The 18963-nt window shown below is 48.7% G+C and overlaps 1 protein-coding gene across 1 annotated transcript in view; it reads right to left on the reverse strand.

Annotated features, from left to right (window-relative positions):
• Fam234b (family with sequence similarity 234 member B) overlaps window positions 1-18963 on the reverse strand; it is a 39045-nt gene that overhangs the window by 2375 nt on the left and 17707 nt on the right. The window contains exons 4-12 of the mRNA XM_032905528.1: window positions 17459-17650; window positions 15758-15888; window positions 9523-9670; window positions 9055-9196; window positions 7790-7933; window positions 7526-7607; window positions 5427-5582; window positions 2087-2204; window positions 341-561 (exon numbers count right to left, since the gene is read on the reverse strand). Coding sequence (XP_032761419.1) covers window positions 341-561; window positions 2087-2204; window positions 5427-5582; window positions 7526-7607; window positions 7790-7933; window positions 9055-9196; window positions 9523-9670; window positions 15758-15888; window positions 17459-17650 — 1334 coding nt within the window. The remainder of the gene's footprint in view (window positions 1-340; window positions 562-2086; window positions 2205-5426; window positions 5583-7525; window positions 7608-7789; window positions 7934-9054; window positions 9197-9522; window positions 9671-15757; window positions 15889-17458; window positions 17651-18963) is intronic.

Genomic DNA, 18963 nt, shown 5'->3' on the forward strand with positions numbered 1-18963 from the left:
CTTCAACTTTGAACTTGGCACAAAATTTTTTAAGGGAAAGGGCTGGTGTTTTTAGCGAGGTAACTGTAGTATATAGGTTCTGTCAACCGGAGTTGCATGGACGTGAAGATCAGTGGTCCCTACGTAAGTAAATGCCAGGAAGATCTACCCCATCCAGTCACTGGGGTGGTTAAGAAATTCCACATCTGTAAGTGCTTGACAACCCACACAGAAGAAAACCAACTTCTGTAACTGTCCACTAACCACTAAACCTGTGTCAGGACATGTGTGAGCCTCACACGTAGATGTGATAAAATTTTTTTTTCTTTTTTAGTTAAGAAGTAATTAATAAGCTAGTTACCTGGTAGGGAGAATCAACAAACTTTATCCTAGATAGGAATCTTCGCAGTTCCCCACGGCCGATTTTCGGGGTGGTCTCCTTCAGCTGAACCATCTGGCCTTCCATGAGTCCCCAGCGCAGGCTAAGCTTGCTGACCACCAGAGAGGTAGTGTGTCCTTCGGGGCTCATCCCGGTTGTCCTGGTGACATAAAAGGCATCTTTCCAGATGTCGTTGACTCCAACTGAGGAAGGACAAGGACGGGAAGCAGTTAGCAGGAGAGGGATGGCTCTGGCCAGCAGCGCAGCTCATCATGGCGTGGGTTTGCACGACAAGCACAAGGTCCTGCCTTGGCTTTAAAATAGGAATTAGCAGTGCTAGTCTGAAAGGGAAGAATGTGAGGTTCTTCTTTCTTTTTCCTTCCGTACAACTGTAGAGCTTTACTCCCTGTCAGGCTCACTGGCACCTCCCCTTACTACGCTGTCACTATGGGCTTCAAACTCAGCCAGTGTCCCTCCCATCCGCTGCTTCAGCTCGCCCTGCTTCTTCTATAGCCACTCTTCTCTTCTCTTCTGCCCAGGGTTTCAGGCAACTGCAGTGCTTTACTCTGGAGGACACACAGATGACAGGGCAGAGTGTTGGCCTAGCTTGGTAGGCAGCCCTGAGCTGGCTCTGTAGCCAAGGACAACCTTTGACTCTCCTGCCTCTACCTCCCCGGTGTTGGGATCAAACCCCAGGCCTCTTGCGTGCCAGGCGAGCATTCCGCCGAGTGGGCTACATCCCCGGCCTGTGAGATTCTTATTTACCGAGTCTCATGAAGAAGTTGCAAACCAGCTTATTTATATCTCGTGTGTGGATTTGCAAGCCGACGCCCACCCACTCCCCACCCAGTTGACAGCCTGCACATTCCGGATGAGCTTTTCTGTCCCATGAAGCCCAGTGCGTAGAGGACAGCAGATGGTACTGCCTCAGCTCAAGGCAGTGAAGTGTAAGGAGCAAGTTGACGGGGGCAATAAAAAGGCATGAAGGAGTTTGGTGTGAGGGTTACACACCTGCAATCAAACACTTGGGAGGTAAAGGCAGGATGTTCAAGGCCATCCTCAGCTACAGAACCAGTCTGAGGTCAGCCTGCTCTATGAGGCCTGTCAAATTGTTCCCTCCCCAGCTGGAAAAGAAAGACACCGGGGAGATGTGGCTAGACTGGTCTCTCTCCTTGCCCACCCAGCTGAGACCCGCAGACAGCAGTAGGCCTGTTTCCAGGGCTGGGGTTCCTGAATGAAGTCTTTCCAGGATAAGCTCTCAAGTCTGCTTTATAGTTGACTTAGACAGATGCACAATGAAGAAGAATACTCCCAAAGGTTCAGAGTGGTCAGGTTATCGTAACAATTCTCCTCTGCTTCTTTCTTCTGTTGACTCCACTTTCGATACAATGTATTTAATATTCACAGAAGCAAGGCTAAACCAACATCTCTCCTTCCATTATTCCCCACACAGTTAACTGCCAATCCTAAACCCTACAGTCATCGGGCACACAGTGGAGGCCCCACCTTCACCCCTGGAGTCCTGGAGTGAGGGTACACCTCCCCTCAGCTCTCAGCACATCCAGAGACTATGTATTCTCACCCTAGAACTGAGAAAGCTCCCCAGCGAAGCCCGGGTTCGGGGGACACCAAGCGAAGTAACACTACTGCCTCTTGAAACGCCCTTATCCTTCCCTTGGTGAGCAAAGGTATCGATCGGCAGGACACTCTTCTGTCATGGGGACTCACCTTCCGCAGCTGTCACTATGCCAGTGGTGTTGCTCAGGTCCAGGAGGACAGAGGGGAAGGCCGGGTGCAGCAGGTAAAGGTGGTAAAGACCGGGAGGCTCGGCTCCTGAGCTGTCGTCCTGGCAACAGTCACAGAAAAGGAGAGCTCGGGTGACCACACTTCCCACATGGGACACCCTCAGGGGAAGGAGCAGAGCAGAGGGGTCCAGTCAGACCCTGTCCTGATCCCAGTTACAGGGACCGTGTGATTACACAGAGGCCAGAGCACAGGTTTCTCCCGACTCTAAGCCATCGTCTGCAGCCAACAATGTATAAGGGAGAAAGAGAGGGGGAAAGGAAGGAAGAGGGAAGGAGGAGGGGAGGAGGAGGGAAGGGAAGGAGAAGGGAAGTGGGGGGAGAGAACACTTGCACGTGTAAGCAGGAAGGAGGGAACGCAGAGGGGAGAGAGAGAGGAGGAAGTCTGTGGAGACTCCTGTCTTCGACCTAGGGCAGAGCTGGAATTCTCATTCATCCTTACAGCAGGTAAGGCTCTGCAGAGAGAAAAACTGTCCTGAACAGTAGCCACGTATCTCTCCTTTCGTTGTATGCCAAAACCAACTGCACAGGGCTAGCATATGACTCCATGGTCGTCTTGCCTAGCGTATATAAAGACTTGGTTTGACAGCAATAGCAAGCATCGGGGTAAATACCAGAATCACCTAGCAGCCCCTCAGAGAGCCAGACTTACTAAAGCAAGGAAAACCACCAATTATAAATACAAAGTGCTAAGATCTGAGTGCTGACGAAACCGGCAGCAGGAGAAACACCCACAGGGGCACTTTATCATCATGCCTTCTGAGTGGGGATGGACGGACTGTGGTAGCCCATGTGTGGACAGCCACACACTTGTTAAAGTACAGAGACAGTTGGATCCCGCCTCCTTGGACTCTATATGAGAAGCACCCTTCTGACGGGGAAGCGGGGCCAGGACACTCCCTCGGTGAGGCCTTAAAGCAGAAGAATCCATTTCTGTCTGCCCATGTATGGAGGGACAGACCATAGGCTCAGCTAACATGACATGAAAATAACTGAACGCTTCCCTCACGCCTACAGAATGCACTTTGAAGTTGAAGCGTTTCAATCTGGGTGCCACGAAGCATGCTTTAACCCCAGCACTTGGGAGGCAAAGGCATAGGAACTCCGGTGAGTTCAAGGCCAGCATGGTCTACATCGTGAGTTCCAGGACGGCCAGGGCTATGTAGAAAGACGCCATCTCAAAAGCAAAGCAAAATGAAAACAAAAGCAAAACCGACCGACCACACAAAAAGCTAACGCTCTCACATCATTGAACTCTAAACTCCATCTGCACTCGTTTGTTACCAACCCTGTGCTTTAAGAAACCTCTGAGGATATTCTCCATCCACACCAAATCCTTCTGGTTCCTTAAAGAGCCAGTGCCAATCACTCACATTGTCTCCGCCCATCTAAGCACCCTCCCCACCGCAGCCTCCTATACGACCTCTCGTCCTCAGCCCTAACTTGAAACCAACCTCCTTCGTAAAATACTCCCTAATCGCCCTTGACTAAAATCAATGTCCCTTCTTTTGTTCACACACCTGCATATGAAGTGTGTATGCGTATATGGGCCCATGTGCCACAGTGTACAAGCAGAGGTCGGAAGACTCCTGGTTAGGAGGGAGGGGTGTCAGTTTTCTTCTCTTACCACAGGGTTCCCAGGGGTTGAATTCAGGTTGTCAACCTTGGTCAACTTACTCACAAGGACATCTTTCTCTTGCCAGCCCCATCCACAGTTCATATCTGGGCCCCCATGTTCTTAAGATACTCTTGGAGTTCCATACAGGAGTTCGTTTGGAAGAGCATCTGGTCCAATCCCCTCATTAGTACATGAGGAAACCAGGACTGAGGGCACGGCTGAGCTAAAACCATACCCTAGACTTCAGATAAGTCTGATCCTCAAAGCGAGGGGACAGATTAGCATCTCTGTGAGTAAAGAACAGGGGGTCTTAAAAAAAAAAAAAAAAAGAACAAAGTAACTTGTCGGGAGGTCATGGCTGACAAATTCAGAACTGTGTGTCTACCATGCCCCCCTGTCCCGGGACCCCCTGCCTTCTCCAGAGGTTCCTGTTAAGCTCAGTTTCCCACAGATAGTTCCAGCATCTGGCACATAACGAATGAGGCAGAGTGCGTTCCCATTCCCCTGGACTAAGTCAGCTGGGTACGGCTGAGTTCCAACACATTCTAGCGAGCAACCCCGCCCACCCCACCCCGCTGCTCACACACTCCACCCGGATACCGCGGTATGAAACAAAAAACTGACATCTGCCTTCGAGGTGTCAGGGCTTCTTTCCTACCCATGATTCCCACCGACTCCTCGGTTTAGGCCTCCTCTGCACCCAGCTCCCAGCACTCTCCCGCCCTTCTTACACTCTGCTGTCTAAATATACTGATTCAGAGTCTGGCCAACTTCTGCCCAACAATGATCCAAACAATGATCTCTCCTCGTCCTTGTCCTCGGCAGCATATTGTCCTGTGGTTCTGTACATGGTACCTCACGGTGCTTTTCTTATCCCTAACCCACCAGTGACCAACACTGTAGTCAGTCTGTAGTTAAGGACACTGTAGTCTGTAGTTGAGGACACTGTAGTCAGTCAGTCTGTAGTTAAGGACACTGTAGTCAGTCAGTCTGCAGTTAAGGACACTGTAGTCAGTCAGTCTGTAGTTAAGGACACTGTAGTCAGTCAGTCTGTAGTTAAGGACACTGTAGTCAGTCTGCAGTTAAGGACACTGTAGTCAGTCTATAATTGAGGACACTGTAGTCAGTCAGTCTGCAGTTAAGGACACTGTAGTCAGTCAGTCTGCAGTTAAGGACACTGTAGTCAGTCAGTCTGCAGTTAAGGACACTGTAGTCAGTCAGTCTGCAGTTAAGGACACTGTAGTCAGTCAGTCTGCAGTTAAGGACACTGTAGTCAGTCTGCAGTTAAGGATACTGTAGTCAGTCTATAGTTAAGGACACTGTAGTCAGTCTGCAGTTAAGGACACTGTAGTCAGTCAGTCTGCAGTTAAGGACACTGTAGTCAGTCTGTAGTTAAGGACACTGTAGTCAGTCTGCAGTTGAGGGCAGTAGCCAGTGTTCGCATCCTTCATGAGAAGGCAAAGGGGAAGACCAGCTGGGGAGCACAAATCTGTTTCCACTCAAGCCCTTAGAAGGTGACTGATGAGAAAACATCACGAGCCCCAGTCAGCCCCGTGGAGCCACCGCAGCTATGGCTGTGAGACAGAGAAGGGAACTGCCCCACCCTCCCCCTTTCCCACCGCCTACCCCTCTATCCCCCCTCACTTACAGAACTGAGAGAGACAGCAGTCAGCGCTTCTGCCCAGAAGAGGAAGACGGACTTCTGGTCTGAAGTGATTGCAGAAGTGGTTGGGGTTTCCTTCATGTGACATGGAACGCTGTAACTCCAGACAATGGAGCCAGAGCTGCCGTCTACCACCGTCATCTGTGAATGAGAAGATGGGGAGAGCCGGTCTGTAGGAGAGCAGAGGACAAGAAAGCACACAAAAGCAGACGTTAAGGCAAACATCCCGAGAGCGGGTATTCATCTTCCTCCATGTTTGTGAGGCACTGGGCTCCAATACCTGACATGACACGGGGACGGAACCAGTCCCTTTATACAGGGCAAGCATTTGCACATAGCTACACACGCTCTCGTGTGCACTTAGATCATTTTCTAGGTTACCTGCTGGACCTACTGCAGTGTAATGAACGCCAAATCAACAGTTGTTGCCGTGCTACTTAAGAAATAGTAAGAGGAAAGTCTGCAAGGCTGAAGCATAAACAGTTCTATTGGCCGTTTTCGGCCCCTAGTTGGTTGGCTTTGATTGTCAACATAAAATCTAGGCAGGTTGTTTTTTAAAACTAAAACTCGGAGCTGTACAGCAGTGTGCACACCTTCAATCTCAGTACTCAGGCGGTAGAGGCAAGAGGGCTGCTGTGAGTTCAAGGCTAGCCTGGTCTACAGAGAGAGATCCAGGATAGCCAGGGCTACACGGAGAAACCCTTTCTCAAAAAAGCAAAACAAAGGAACACAAAAACTCTATAACTCTGAACACTGAATGGAAAATGGCTGCCAAAGCATTGCGTCCGCCTACACACAACCTTGCAGAAAAGGCAAAATGCTCACACCGTGGGTCAGCATCCCTCAACCTGTCACGGCACCTCCGCCTCTGAGCTCTGGTCTTAGTGTTCCTGACCTGGTTCTCTGTGCTGTGCATAGCATAAATCCAATCTTAAAGACCCTACCCATGTCGCCTTCCTTTAGCAAAAGCTTCCCACATGCCCAGAAACTGAGCTCTGACTTCTCTAAACCTGATTGTGACTGTATTGGAATAGGACATCCATTTATACCTACCTTTCCCTACCCAGACTCGTAAATGATCCCTCCCACCTAACTGTAAAGTACAGGCTCCAGAAAGAACCTAAAATTAGTCTAGAAAAACTGCTATTACTGATTGAGAAGTGGACACTAGGCCAAATGCTTGAATTATCCTAGATGCACAGAACACATGAAACTCAAGAAGGATGACCAAAATGTGAATGCTTCACTTCTTCTTTAAAAGGGGAACAAGAATGCCCTTGGGAGGGAATAGAGAGGCAAAGATTAAAACAGAGACAGAAGGAACACCCATTCAGAGCCTGCCCCACATGTGGCCCATACATATACAGCCACCCAATTAGACAAGATGGATGAAGCGAAGAAGTACAGGCCGACAGGAACCGGATGTAGATCTCCCCTGAGAGACACACCCAGAATACAGCAAATACATGGGCGAATGGCAGCAGCAAACCACTGAACTGAGAATGGGACCCCTGTTGAAGGAATTAGAGAAAGGACTGAAAGAGCTTGAAGGGGCTTGAGACCCCATATGAACAACAATGCCAACCAACCAGAGCTTCCATGGACTAAGCCACTACCCAAAGACTATACATGGACTGACCCTGGGCTCCAACCGCATACGTAGCAATGAATAGCCTAGTAAGAGCACCAGTGGAAGGGGAAGCCCTTGATCCTGCTAAGACTGAACCCCCAGTGAATGTGATTGTTGGGGGGAGGGTGATAATGGGGGGAGGATGGGGAGGGGAATCCCATATAGAAGGGGAGGTGGAGGGGTTAGGGGGATGTTGACCCGGAAACTGGGAAAGGGAATAACAATCAAAATGTAAATAAGAAATACCCAAGTTAATAAAGATGGAAAAAAAAAAGCTGCTATTGCAGATGTTAGCAAAGGTCTGTGAGTTTCCACTTTATCCATCCACTAGACTGGAGTTCTCTGAAGGGAGAGACCAGGCTTCCAGTTCTTATTCTTCCCAGTGTCTCACCCAGGGCTGGACACAGAGCTCGTTCTTTCTGAATGTTCTGATTGATTCGAGACCCTTTTTTACCTTTTTCATCCCAACTCCGTCTTGTGTCTGCAGAAGGAAGTCCAATGTCTGGTCATCAGTGAAATACCCAGGAGTGGGCTGGCTGCAGACAGACAAGGGGGCAATCAACAGTATTTACAGAAAGAAACGGGCGCCTCCCTCCCTCCCCTCCCCTGCACCAGCCTCGGGCAACGAGCAATCGAGCAATCGGTTTAGATAATTTTAACCCGAGAGAGTTAACTCAGAGTTGCTCAGAACAGCAGCCACGGAGGGTGCTCTGCAAACCTGCGCAGGCCTTGAAGATTCAGTTTCCAGTGAGGCATAAGGTCTTGTCCCCTAAGCAGGACCAGGCCTTGTCTGGTTGTAATCAGGAGGCTGCTGCTGTTGGAATCTGGTGCCTTCACCAACTGGAGAAGCTCAACTCCATCACTACATTGAACAAAAACCCAACAGTCACTCTCTGGTGTGGATGAGAAATCTGTTCAGTTTGATGTTTGATGTTTGATGACAACTGTGTATTCAATTGTCCCTTAGTGTCTGTGCAGGAGCCGGTGCCAGGACCTACTGCAGGTACCAAATTCACATGCCCATCATCGTTGCACTGAACGATACATTGTCGCCATACAACCAGTATCCTCCTATGTAATGTGAGTCAACCTAGATTAGTCATAACTCTCAGTACAATGTATAAATGCTTGCAATCTACACACTTTAGGAAATAATGACAAGAAAAAACGGCCTGTACGTGTTGGGTGCATACACAATTCTTTCCAAATATTTTCAATTTGCAGAGGAGTGAACCGCAGTCCATGATGTGGACTCCCAACTCTTCCTGGTTGGAAATCCTCTCTGCCTGGACCCTCTGGGGACAGTAACAGAGCCAAGGACAAGGACACAGAGGACAGGCAGAGATGGGAACAGGTGGCCTGAAATTGTCATTAAGCGTGGGCAGTAACTCTTGGCATTGACTTCATCAAATTATTTCTTTTTCTACATTACTGGAACCATTCCATCAAATTCGCTAAAATAACATGATAATACCGGAGGAGGGAAAATGCTAGACATGACTTGCAACTTCTGACAGAAAGGAACAAAACAATTATTACTCAAGCCAAGAGTTGTGTAGGTAAAATACATAGATCACTGCATATGACAACACAAGTTGAGAAGTAAATAAAAATTAAAATATTTTATTTCATGTATCCTGTTCCTGGTCTATCACGATGAATCTTTGGTTAGGAGGAAAATACAGGGAAGAAAAGGTGAGAGCTTCCACACAGCTTTCCAACCATTTTATAAATGCATCCTTTAGCTGTCCTAACCATAAATTAGTGCCAATCCTTATAGTCTATGCATGACGTAATCCTACAGCCAACATTCCACACCAAGAGACACGATTCCTCACTGTGTTTGGCGTAGGTTGGTATTTTAAGGTTAGCTCCCCTTCCCCACACCTCTGCCCTCACTCACTAGTCAGCCCAAACTCAGAGACCCCATGATGTATGAGTCCAAAAGGCCTCTCTACGGTCAAAGACATGGATGGGCAATACCTGTAAACATCGATGAGCTCAGAAAGGTTGACAGATCTGTGCTTCTCCCATTCGGGCTCTTCTATCTGCAGAGAGGGTGGTGAGCTGTCGCGGTTTTGGGCCTGAACAAAAATGTCCCGCAGGGCGACGGCTTGTATGTTTCCTAGTGCCACAGGAAGAGCCAACACTGAGAAGTTGGGTTTAAAAGAGCTCGCCCAGGCTATCTCCCAGCGTGGGGTTCTGGGCAGGGGACACAGGGCGGACCCCACCCCAGCGCGGTCCCACTTGGAGTGATGGGAAAGTGATCAAGCCGATGCGGGCAGTCCCTCTCCAGAGACCGCATCAAGGGGAGGCAGAGTTCATGACCTGCAGTAGGGGACAGGCCCTGTAATGGAGACGGAAAAGAGCCAACGCCAGCAGCCCCTGTCTCACAGGAGCCAGGGCACCTATACCAGGGGAGCAGAAGCCAAAGCCAGCCTTGCTTCTTACCAAAGCCAAACAGGATGTAGACTGCTCCACTGGCGGTGATGTAAACCTGGGGACCAATCAGATTCCCCACTCCCACGATGTTATACTTCACAGGTCGGCCCACGGGACTCCCTGTCCGGCCAGATACGAGCAGGAAACACAGATCCGGCTGAAGAAGTGAAAGAAAGGAGCCGTATTAATGGAGCCTTTCATTTCCGAAGGCCTCCTGAGCTAAGGGCTCGGAGACGCTCCCCGTGGTTGGAGAGCACGAAGCCTAATGTGCTTGCTCATTCCCCCAGAGATAAGAACCGGGGCGAATGCATACTCCCCGATTAGATGTGTATGAAGAGTATCTAAGATTCCTCAGATGAGGAATCACAGTGGTCGTCGACTGTGTCATCGCCTAAAGATGGAGAGTTAAATATACGATGCTGATACAAGGGAGGGTCTTTACTCAATAACCAGTTTTTACCAGAGAGATCCGGATCGCCAAGGAAACACAGCTCTGGGTGTGTCTGAAGATGTTTCTAGAAAGCTTTTTTCTTTTTCTTTTTTTTTTAAATATTTATCTTATGTATCCTGTTTTTAGGATTTGTTTGTTTATTTTATGTATATGACTACTCTGTCACAGTCTTCAGACTCACCAGAAGAGGGCATCGGATCCCATTACAGATGGTTGTGAGCCACCATGTGGTTGCTGGGAATTGAACTCAGGACCTCTGGAAGAGCAGTCAGTGCTCTTAACCACTGAGCCATCTCTCCAGCTAGAAAGTTTAATCAAGTAGGAAGACCAAATCTAGATATGGGCAGCTTCATCCTATCAGCTTGGGGTCTTAACTGAACAAACATTTAAAAAAAAAAAAAAATCAGGGCCTGCGGAGAAGGCTGTTGTAAGTACTTGTTGTTCAACCATGAGGACTCAATCCCAGGACTGAAGTCAGGCAGCTTACGAATCCCTGCAACCCTGGCTCTGGGATCAAAACTCATCTGCCTCCCAAGGACACTCACATACACACATGTGTGCACAAAGACTCATACAGACATACATACAAACACATGCACACACATAAATGAAATGAAGTTTCAATAGAAAGAAAGGAGTGAGCATGGGCATTTCTGATTCCCTGCTCCTGACTGTGGATACAATGTGACAGTGCCTCAGCTTCTGCTACCCCCACCATGCCTTCCCCCCATCCTGCCTCTTGACACTGTAAGACACAGTGAAACCTTCCTCCCCTCAGATGACTTTGCCAGGTATTAGATCTCAGCAGTGGCTAACACACTGGTGTGCCCCTGTATCAGCCCACAGAATTCTCCTGTAACGTCAGATGTCTGGCCTGGCCACTGTCAAGTTCGCTCTGGAAATCAGTAACACTTCTCTGCAAATGGCCAGCTGGTGGATATTGTAGGCCTCTCCAGTGGCGTGGTCTCAGTAGCAACTGCTTTCTACTATTCTCCTGGCATGAGTCTGTCATAGGGAGAACAAGAAATGACTATGCTCCAACAAAAATTTATGTGGGAAAACCAACAGTGGGACAAACAACCCACTGGCCACAGCTTATTAGCCTGAGCTCTAAAGACTCTGTTTCTCCATTATTTTTAGTATGTGTATGTGTATGTGTGCGTGTGCGTGTGCATGTGCGTGTGTGTGTAGTATATGCTATGTGTGAGCAGGTGCCCTTAGAGCCCAGAAGAGGGCATCCGATCCCCATGACCGGAAGCTACAGGCAGCTGCGAGTCATGTGACACGAGTGTTGGGTACCAAGCTCCAGTGCCCTGAAAGAGCAGCAAACACAATCACCGAGTAACCGCCCCAGCCCCTCGATAAAGTGCTTGACAAGGTTTATAATTATGAATTCTTATAGAAAAGATAGACCAGTGTGGTTTGCAGCACACACATCAAAAATGACTTATTCTGTCAATACCAGAGGGGAGATTTTAGGGAAGGTCATAGCACTCTGCTCTTGTATGTCCTAAAACATCCTGTCAAAGACTACATCACTAGAGTAAGCATATAGCACAGCTAAAACACTATATAGCAAACTTAATGCTCTAAAGGGCCTTAGGTTGGAAGATGAATCAAAATTATAAGAAGAAATCATTTTACCAATTAATTGATTATGGTGGTTTCAATATGCTTAGCCCAGGGAGTGGCACTGTTAGGAACAGTGTTACTGTTAGTGACCTTGTTGGAGGAAGTGTGTCACGATGGGGGTGGGCTTTGAGACCCTCCTCCTAGCTGCCTGAGGGAATCCATCTTCTAGTGAGCTTCAGATCAAGATGTGGGGCTCTCAGCTCCTCCCTTGCCATGCCTGCCTGGACACTGTCATGCTCCTGCCTTGGTGATAATGGACTGGACCTCTGAACCTAAAGCCAGCCCCAGTTAAAGGTTGACCTCACGAGAGTTACCCTGGTCGTGATGTCTCTTCACCGCAATGGAGACCCTGACTGAGACATTGATTAATGAAAAGAGAAGAGCTCATTTGGTGACTATAAGCCAGGAGCAAATGTTAGAAAGTCTTCAGCTACGAACAGAAATTGAATCTGCATTAAAAGAAGTAATGGTATCCTCGGGTGGAGGTAACCATGAACAGAACTCTTTGCGGATGTTAAAGAACCTATGGGCAGATGGGGTTCAGGGGTAGAGGAGCGCCCTGTCTCTGAGGAGACTGTGTCAGGAATGGATACTTAGCCTTTGGAGTAACTGACTTAGTGGGGTCAGGCAGTCCCTGGGTTTGAGCTAGATGGAGATCGATTCACTCCAAGATGCCAAATGGGAACTGAAGTGGGAATTCTGAATGGAAGCTGTGAGCATAAACATCTCCACCAACACTGCAGCCCCAAGCTGATTAGCAATGCAAGGGGGCTCACACCTCAGTGCCATTAGCGTTAGCCTGGGGCGTGAGAAGGACACAAAGGGCCATGGGTCTGGGCTCACATTCAGACCGACACACAGTGTGACTGCAATGGCTACAGGCTTCTCAGGTCCCTTCTCCATAACATTCTAGACCAGACTGGTCCCCACGTACCGAAGCAGGCTCTTCTGCCAGGTTCAGCTCATACCCCTCCCAGACCTAAGGACTCGTCTACTCTTCAGTCACAGTCCTAAATGTATTCCCTTTCTATGTCTGTGCCTCACACAGCTCCTCCCACTCATCATTGCCTGTAATCAAGGCAGAAGTGGGCAGTAGGCGCGGCCTAAATCCATCTGTTCTCTCGGAACATCCCGTAACTGTCACTTTCAGGCAGCATGGAGACTCTTACATCATCTGCATACTACTGCTCAAATGAGTAAACTCTGTGAGGACAGCTGACCAATAGACAGGTAGGGTCAGAGTTAAGAGCAGGCGAGCTGATTCCTCTCACAAGGGCCCTGTAGTGTGGAGAGTCTCAAAAGCCTAGCCCACCGCCCTTCACATTCCTGGGCATAAGAAGCAGACGGGGCATTGAGACTAGGATTTCTGCTAGTCCTGGTGGTATAAACCTGAAATTCCAGTATTAGGGAAACTTGTCAGAAGACTAAGGCAAGCCTGAGATGACAGTGAGACTCTGTCCCCCAAAATCTCAAACAAAAGAACCGAGATCTCCAAATGTGCTGACGCACAAGAATGTGGCCTTGCTGGGCTGTGAGAACTGGGTTCCATCAGAAAGCAGTTTCCCACACTCTCATGCCTTCAGAAAGTCACGTCCTATAGCAGGAACAAAGTCCTTCCACCCCCACGTTGAATACTGGCTAGGATACAAAGTTTAAAAACGCTGGGTGAGGTGGCTAGTGAGATAGCTCAGCCGTTCCAAAGGTACTGAGTTCAATTCTCCAACAACCGGATCTGACGCCCTCTTCCAGCAAGCAGGTGAACTAGCAGACAGGGCACTCGTACATAGAAAATAATTATTTAAAATAAAACTATGTGAATAATTCCTGTATCAGGCCAATGACTTAGCAGAGGCAGGCAAATCTGAATCTGAGGCAGGGGGACAAAAGGAGACCCTGTCTCAAAAATAAAAATAAAACAGACTGAGTCAGTGATATTGATCTTTAAGATAAGAAAGGCGGGACCAGCAAAGATGGGGTTTTCTGCAGGGGACTTGAGGGTGGCTCACAAATGTCAGTAAATCCAGTCCCAGGGGATCCGGTGCCCACTTCTCCTCTCCAAAAGCACCAGGCACACAAGTGGTACAAAGACATATATGGAGGTAAAGCATCCATATATACAATAAAATATATACAGTCCCCCTTTTGTTTGTTTGTTTGTTTGTTTTTTCTAAGACAGGGTTTCTCTGTATAGTCCTGGCTGTCTTTGAACTCAATCTGTAGACCAGGCTGCCTTCAGCTCACAGAGATCTGCCTGCCTCTGCCTCGGAGTGCTTGGATTAAAGATGTGCACCGCAACCACCCAGCTGCATATAGCTTGAATTTAAATTGCAAGCCAGTCACGGTGGCACATACCTTACTCCTAGTCCTCTGGGAGACAGAGGCAGGTGAATCTAGGTGAGTTTGAGGCCAGCCGGGGCTACATAGTAAGAGCCTGTCTCAAAAGAACAAACAAAATTTTAATTGAGATAACTGCTCATTAATTTGATCTTCCCTGAGTCTGGGGAAAAGGTCTTTTATTTCATCTGTGTACCGAGCGGATGCTCCACGATGTCTGAACTGTGGCTTACGAGGTCACTGTGCTGGAATCAAAGTTCATCTTTCTTGAGGGGGAAGGGAGGAAATCAAGGCATTGCATCACTGTGGTATACTGGACAGACTAGAACATATTAAGTAGACCAGGCTGTCCTTGCACTTACAGCAATCCTCCTGCCTCAGCTTCCAAGTGCTAGAATTATAAATATGAGCTACCACATCCACACTGAAAGTCTGTCTTCTTCTGGCACTCCCTTTGGTCCTTGATGAATCAGAAAGGATTTTAGTCTGGTTAGTTTATGTAGAGGGAGGTCCTGATGTTAAAATTCCATTCATCAATTGGTTCTTGATGTGTCAATAAAGAAGGTGGGGAGGAGGGGTGGGAAGGTACAGGTGGGACTTCCAGATCCCAGGAGGAAAAGGAGACAACACAAGGAAGGAAAGTGGTGGTTCTGTCATACTTTGGAAGAAGGACACAGCAATCATGTAAGGCCCCAAGGGGCAGCTAGGGCCTGTGGCCTCCACTATGGGAAGATGGCCAAAGATGTTTGCAGGGACTAGGTGGAACAAGCCACTCCGTTTGGTGCAGGAGGAAAATGGAGATAATAAATTGGTAAGGGCACACTTTTCTAGGCAGGAGTGATCCGTGCCCAGCAATTGTGCCTAATAGGCAAATTAAAAGGTACCGGAGCTGTGGGGGGGGGGGGGCAGGTTAGAGGTGGTGGCAGCAGATCCAGGAGCTAAGCCGGGTAAAGCAAAAGGAAAGCAGGGAGTGGCCAGAGCTCAGTCCAGTGAAGGAAAAGGTGGTATGGATGTTTAAAACCACGAGCTACAAGTTTAGACAGGTCTCATTGTGCAACCCAGGCTCACCTGGAACTTTCAAACCTCTTGTGTGCTGCGATTACAAGGGTGAAGCATTTGCTTGTGTTGTTGTTGTTGTTGTTGTTGTTGTTGTTGCTGTTATTGCTGCTGTTGTTGTTGCTGTTGGGGTCTCCCCACACACGTGTCAGGCAAATCTCAAACTCACTATGTTGTCACAGATGACCTAGAGCCTCTGATCTCCTGAGTGCAGGAGTATCTCCACCACACCTGATTTATGCATTGCAGGGGACCAAACAAGGGCTTCATGGGTGCTAAGCCATCATGCTACCCAACTAAGTTATATCCAAACTTACGTCTTATGAGCCTTCTGTCCGTCCACCCTGCTTTACAATTGAAGTAAACTTTAAATATGTACAGTATAGTAAAGCTAATGTTACATTTACAGAGTAGAAAATACGCAGTGTTTTAGGACTTTATTTGTTAGCTTTCATTTTCATAAGCGGCCTCCAGGGAAAGATGAACTTTCTCTTGTAGACGTGTGAAGGAACTCGAGCATGGATAGGGTACAACTTGCCCTGGGCCACAAAGCTACAGAGTGGTACAGAAGGAATTCACACAAGAGCCATCTGTCCACTCCAGTGCACTCCTAAACCACAGTCCTCAGAACCACCGTGTATCATAGGAAATGAACTTGGAGTTTTCTTGGTTCACTTACCCCTCACCAAGAGAATCTCCTTCAGCCTAAGCCATTGCAACAACAAGGCCTACGCGGCACTTACAGTGACCATCACTAGAGACCAACCGTACCTGCAACTCCCCAATGGCCAGCACCACCAGATCTCGGACACCGTCTTCATCCAGGTCTGGCAGCACCACGACCGGGGCGGCCAAGGTACCGTTGGACAGAGAGTTTGGGTTTAGAGTCCAGAGGATTTTCCCTAGAGAGGGAGACAGAGGTAAAGCATCACTTCCACCTTCTGTCTCAGCAAAAGGCAGGTCCAGAAGAGAAAACTCAACGGCTGAACAGGAGACAGCAGCTTCCCCCCATATCTTCCCATTAGTTTTTTTCTGACGGCAAAGGAAGCAGGACGTGGGATCTGAAATCCTCAGGCATCTGGCTGCATGTGCGTGCAATGGCCTCCCATCGGATTTTAGCTTACTTGCTTATTGTTTTGTTTTATGTGGGCGGCTGCTTTGCCTGCATGCGTGCCTGTGCAGCGCGTGTGGGTGATGCCCTGGAAAGTCAGCAGAGGGCATCAGAACCCCGGCACTGGAGTTACAGCTGGTTGTAACTGCCCTGTTACTGGGGCCTGAAGCCAGGTCCTCTGTAAGAGTGGCCAGTGCTCTTAACCGTTGAGCCATGTCTCCAGCCCTACACACCTGGATTTTGCGTATCAAAGAGAGATGTCTGTGTCCTCCTGGCAGGTCGGGGCTCACTCTACTAGGGCTGAGGAATGTGTCTGTCATAGGACACTGCAGGCACTAAGGAGCCCACACCAGAGAAACCACAGAAGGCTATCAAGAACTTCAGTCCTGAGCTAGGATAGTAAGTGCACTCTGACGATTTGTTTTAAGTCTAGGCACTCATATAGCTCAGGTTAGCCTTGACCTTACTATGTAGCCAAGGATGTCCCTGACTTTAGATCCTAGTTCTACCTCTTGAAATGAGTGCTGAGATTACAGACCTGTGTCTGCTGGGAGTCAAACTCAGGACTTGGTGCATGCTAAGGAATTGCTCTACAAAGTGGTGTGTGTGTGTGTGTGTGTGTGTGTGTGTGTGTGTGTGTGTGTGTGTAAATTTTCCCCACTCAGAGGTACCCCACTAGACAAGTATGGTATTCACACCTACAACCCCAGCATTTGGGAAGCTGAGGCAGGAGGATCTCATCAATTCAAGGTCTGGGGTACAGTGTAAAACCATGTCTCAAGCACCCCATTTTGGTACCTCTGATGTGGGAAGGACGTCATTATTTAACTTCTCTTGACATTATGGCTCATAGAATAGTATGTTATAGTGTATTATAGAAGAGTATAGTATATGGAGATATCTTTTTCATACGAGACTCATTTTCATCACTGCTGGCCTGTGAAGCTAAAACAGGAAATAAGCTTAAAGGCCGTATCAGTGCAAGACTGAGTGTTCTTTTCCCTAGCGTCCAGCCAGTACCCAGGGTCACATACAGACCAGCATAATTCAAAGACAAGGAGGTGATACTCTCCTGCCTGTTGTACAAAGACCAGAGCACAGACACTCTTTACAGCCCAGGTCCCCGGAGAGCATCTGTTTGGGTAAGAGTTTATTTAACCCTGTCTTATCACCAAACAGGTTCCAACAAGAATCTACTTACTCCATCCGCCCCTTATCTCTTACCCTTAATAACCACCTTCTGAACCAGAATAGCAAAGCCGTTTCCAGCCTGCCACAGGACAACCATCTTTTCCCCTGCAGGCTGCTCAAATCTTAGAGTCTCTCGGAGGCAACACCGTGTGCTCAAGGCCACTCTTTACCTGATGTTGCGTTGAATGCACTGAGCATCTTGCGCGTCCCCGTCACCAGGCAGATGGTTTTGGCCACGCTTCCCGGTATCAGATCTAAGCATGTGACGTCTTGAGCCTCCTCTGGGAGGGGACTGGACCACAGTGTGCTGCCGTTCATCCCCGAAAGGCACACAAGATCTGCTGTCGGTTGTGAGCCACCGCCTAAAGGCAGGGAAGGGAGGTGAGGAAGGGGCAGAGGGGAAGTCAGGGAGGAGAAGCGAGACGTGCTTAACTTAAACGCCAACCGTGAACGGGTGGGTGGTGAAGCAGCAGCTCACACATGTGTGCTCAGCTCCTTCCTGTGGTTTTGACAAGGTGTGAACACAGAACTTGTCATCTCTCCTGCCTCACACCTCGTGTAGGACAAGTACGAGACCAGCTGCTGTGGGCGCCTCTACACTGCCTTACCACGTCTCCATTTTGGCACCTTTGCCAACGTATCTGTTTACCTGTCTGCCACCTTAGCCCGCACTGAACAGCGGCATCCTTAAAGAGAGACAGTAATAGCTGATTTCTCAGCACATCAGAAGATGCCCGATACACAGAGCTGCCGGTTGTTTGCTGGGCAAAAGACAGGGGTAAGGCCAGCAAAGTGGGTGAGGTAAGGCATCGGCAGCCAAGGATGGAGACCTGAGTTCAGTCTCCAGCCCCCAGCACTATCCCAGCATTCCTACAAAGGAGAAGGAGAGAATCAACTCCTAAAAGTGATCCTCTGGTTTCCACATGGGCTCTGTTACACGCATGTGTGCACGCCACACACACACACACACATACACACACACACACACACTAAATAAATGTAATTTAAAAATCAAGAGGCAGGAGCAGAATCCAGAACAGCATGTCGTAGTTGTTGAGGGGGAAAACCAAGCCACTCAGGCAGGAAAGGAATGTGCAGGGACGCCTAGGCTGACCTAGAATCTGTGCAGAGCAGGGCTTAAATCCTAAACCCAGTGGGCAGCAGCAAAGGCTCCCGAAACAGAAAAGCAGGTTTTCAGAAATGACCTGCAGTTTACAGAGAGGTGATCAGCAAGCAGGTCTCGCCCTCTGCAGGAAAAGAACACCCCGGTCCTAGGGAAAGGAAGCCACAGGGGCTCAGGCCAGGGTGTGAGTGACTTAGTAACAGTTTAGTAACCGTGACACTTCCTGCCAGTCCTACTTTCACTCTGAGGTCCGGGCATCTTGACTCACTTAGGCTTTCTACTTTCAGACATCTAAAATTTCTAGGCTTCAGTCTTCCTGTTCCTCAGTGCTACTAACTTCCCTCAGATGGGAAACAGGATGTGGTTCGCTGTGCTAGACCTCCCGTACTACCTTCTAGACTTTTCCAGACCAGTCCTGTGCTAGTCTTCCCACTTAAGAAACCCAATGAGAGGCTCAGGCATGGTGGTACATGCCTTTACCCCCAGCACTTGGAAGGCAAAGACAGGAGAGTCACTGAACCAAGAGAGGATGAACAGGGCCTACTGTAGCCA

This window comes from Rattus rattus, chromosome 6 (assembly GCF_011064425.1).
Source record: "Rattus rattus isolate New Zealand chromosome 6, Rrattus_CSIRO_v1, whole genome shotgun sequence".
Lineage (NCBI taxonomy): Eukaryota > Metazoa > Chordata > Mammalia > Rodentia > Muridae > Rattus > Rattus rattus.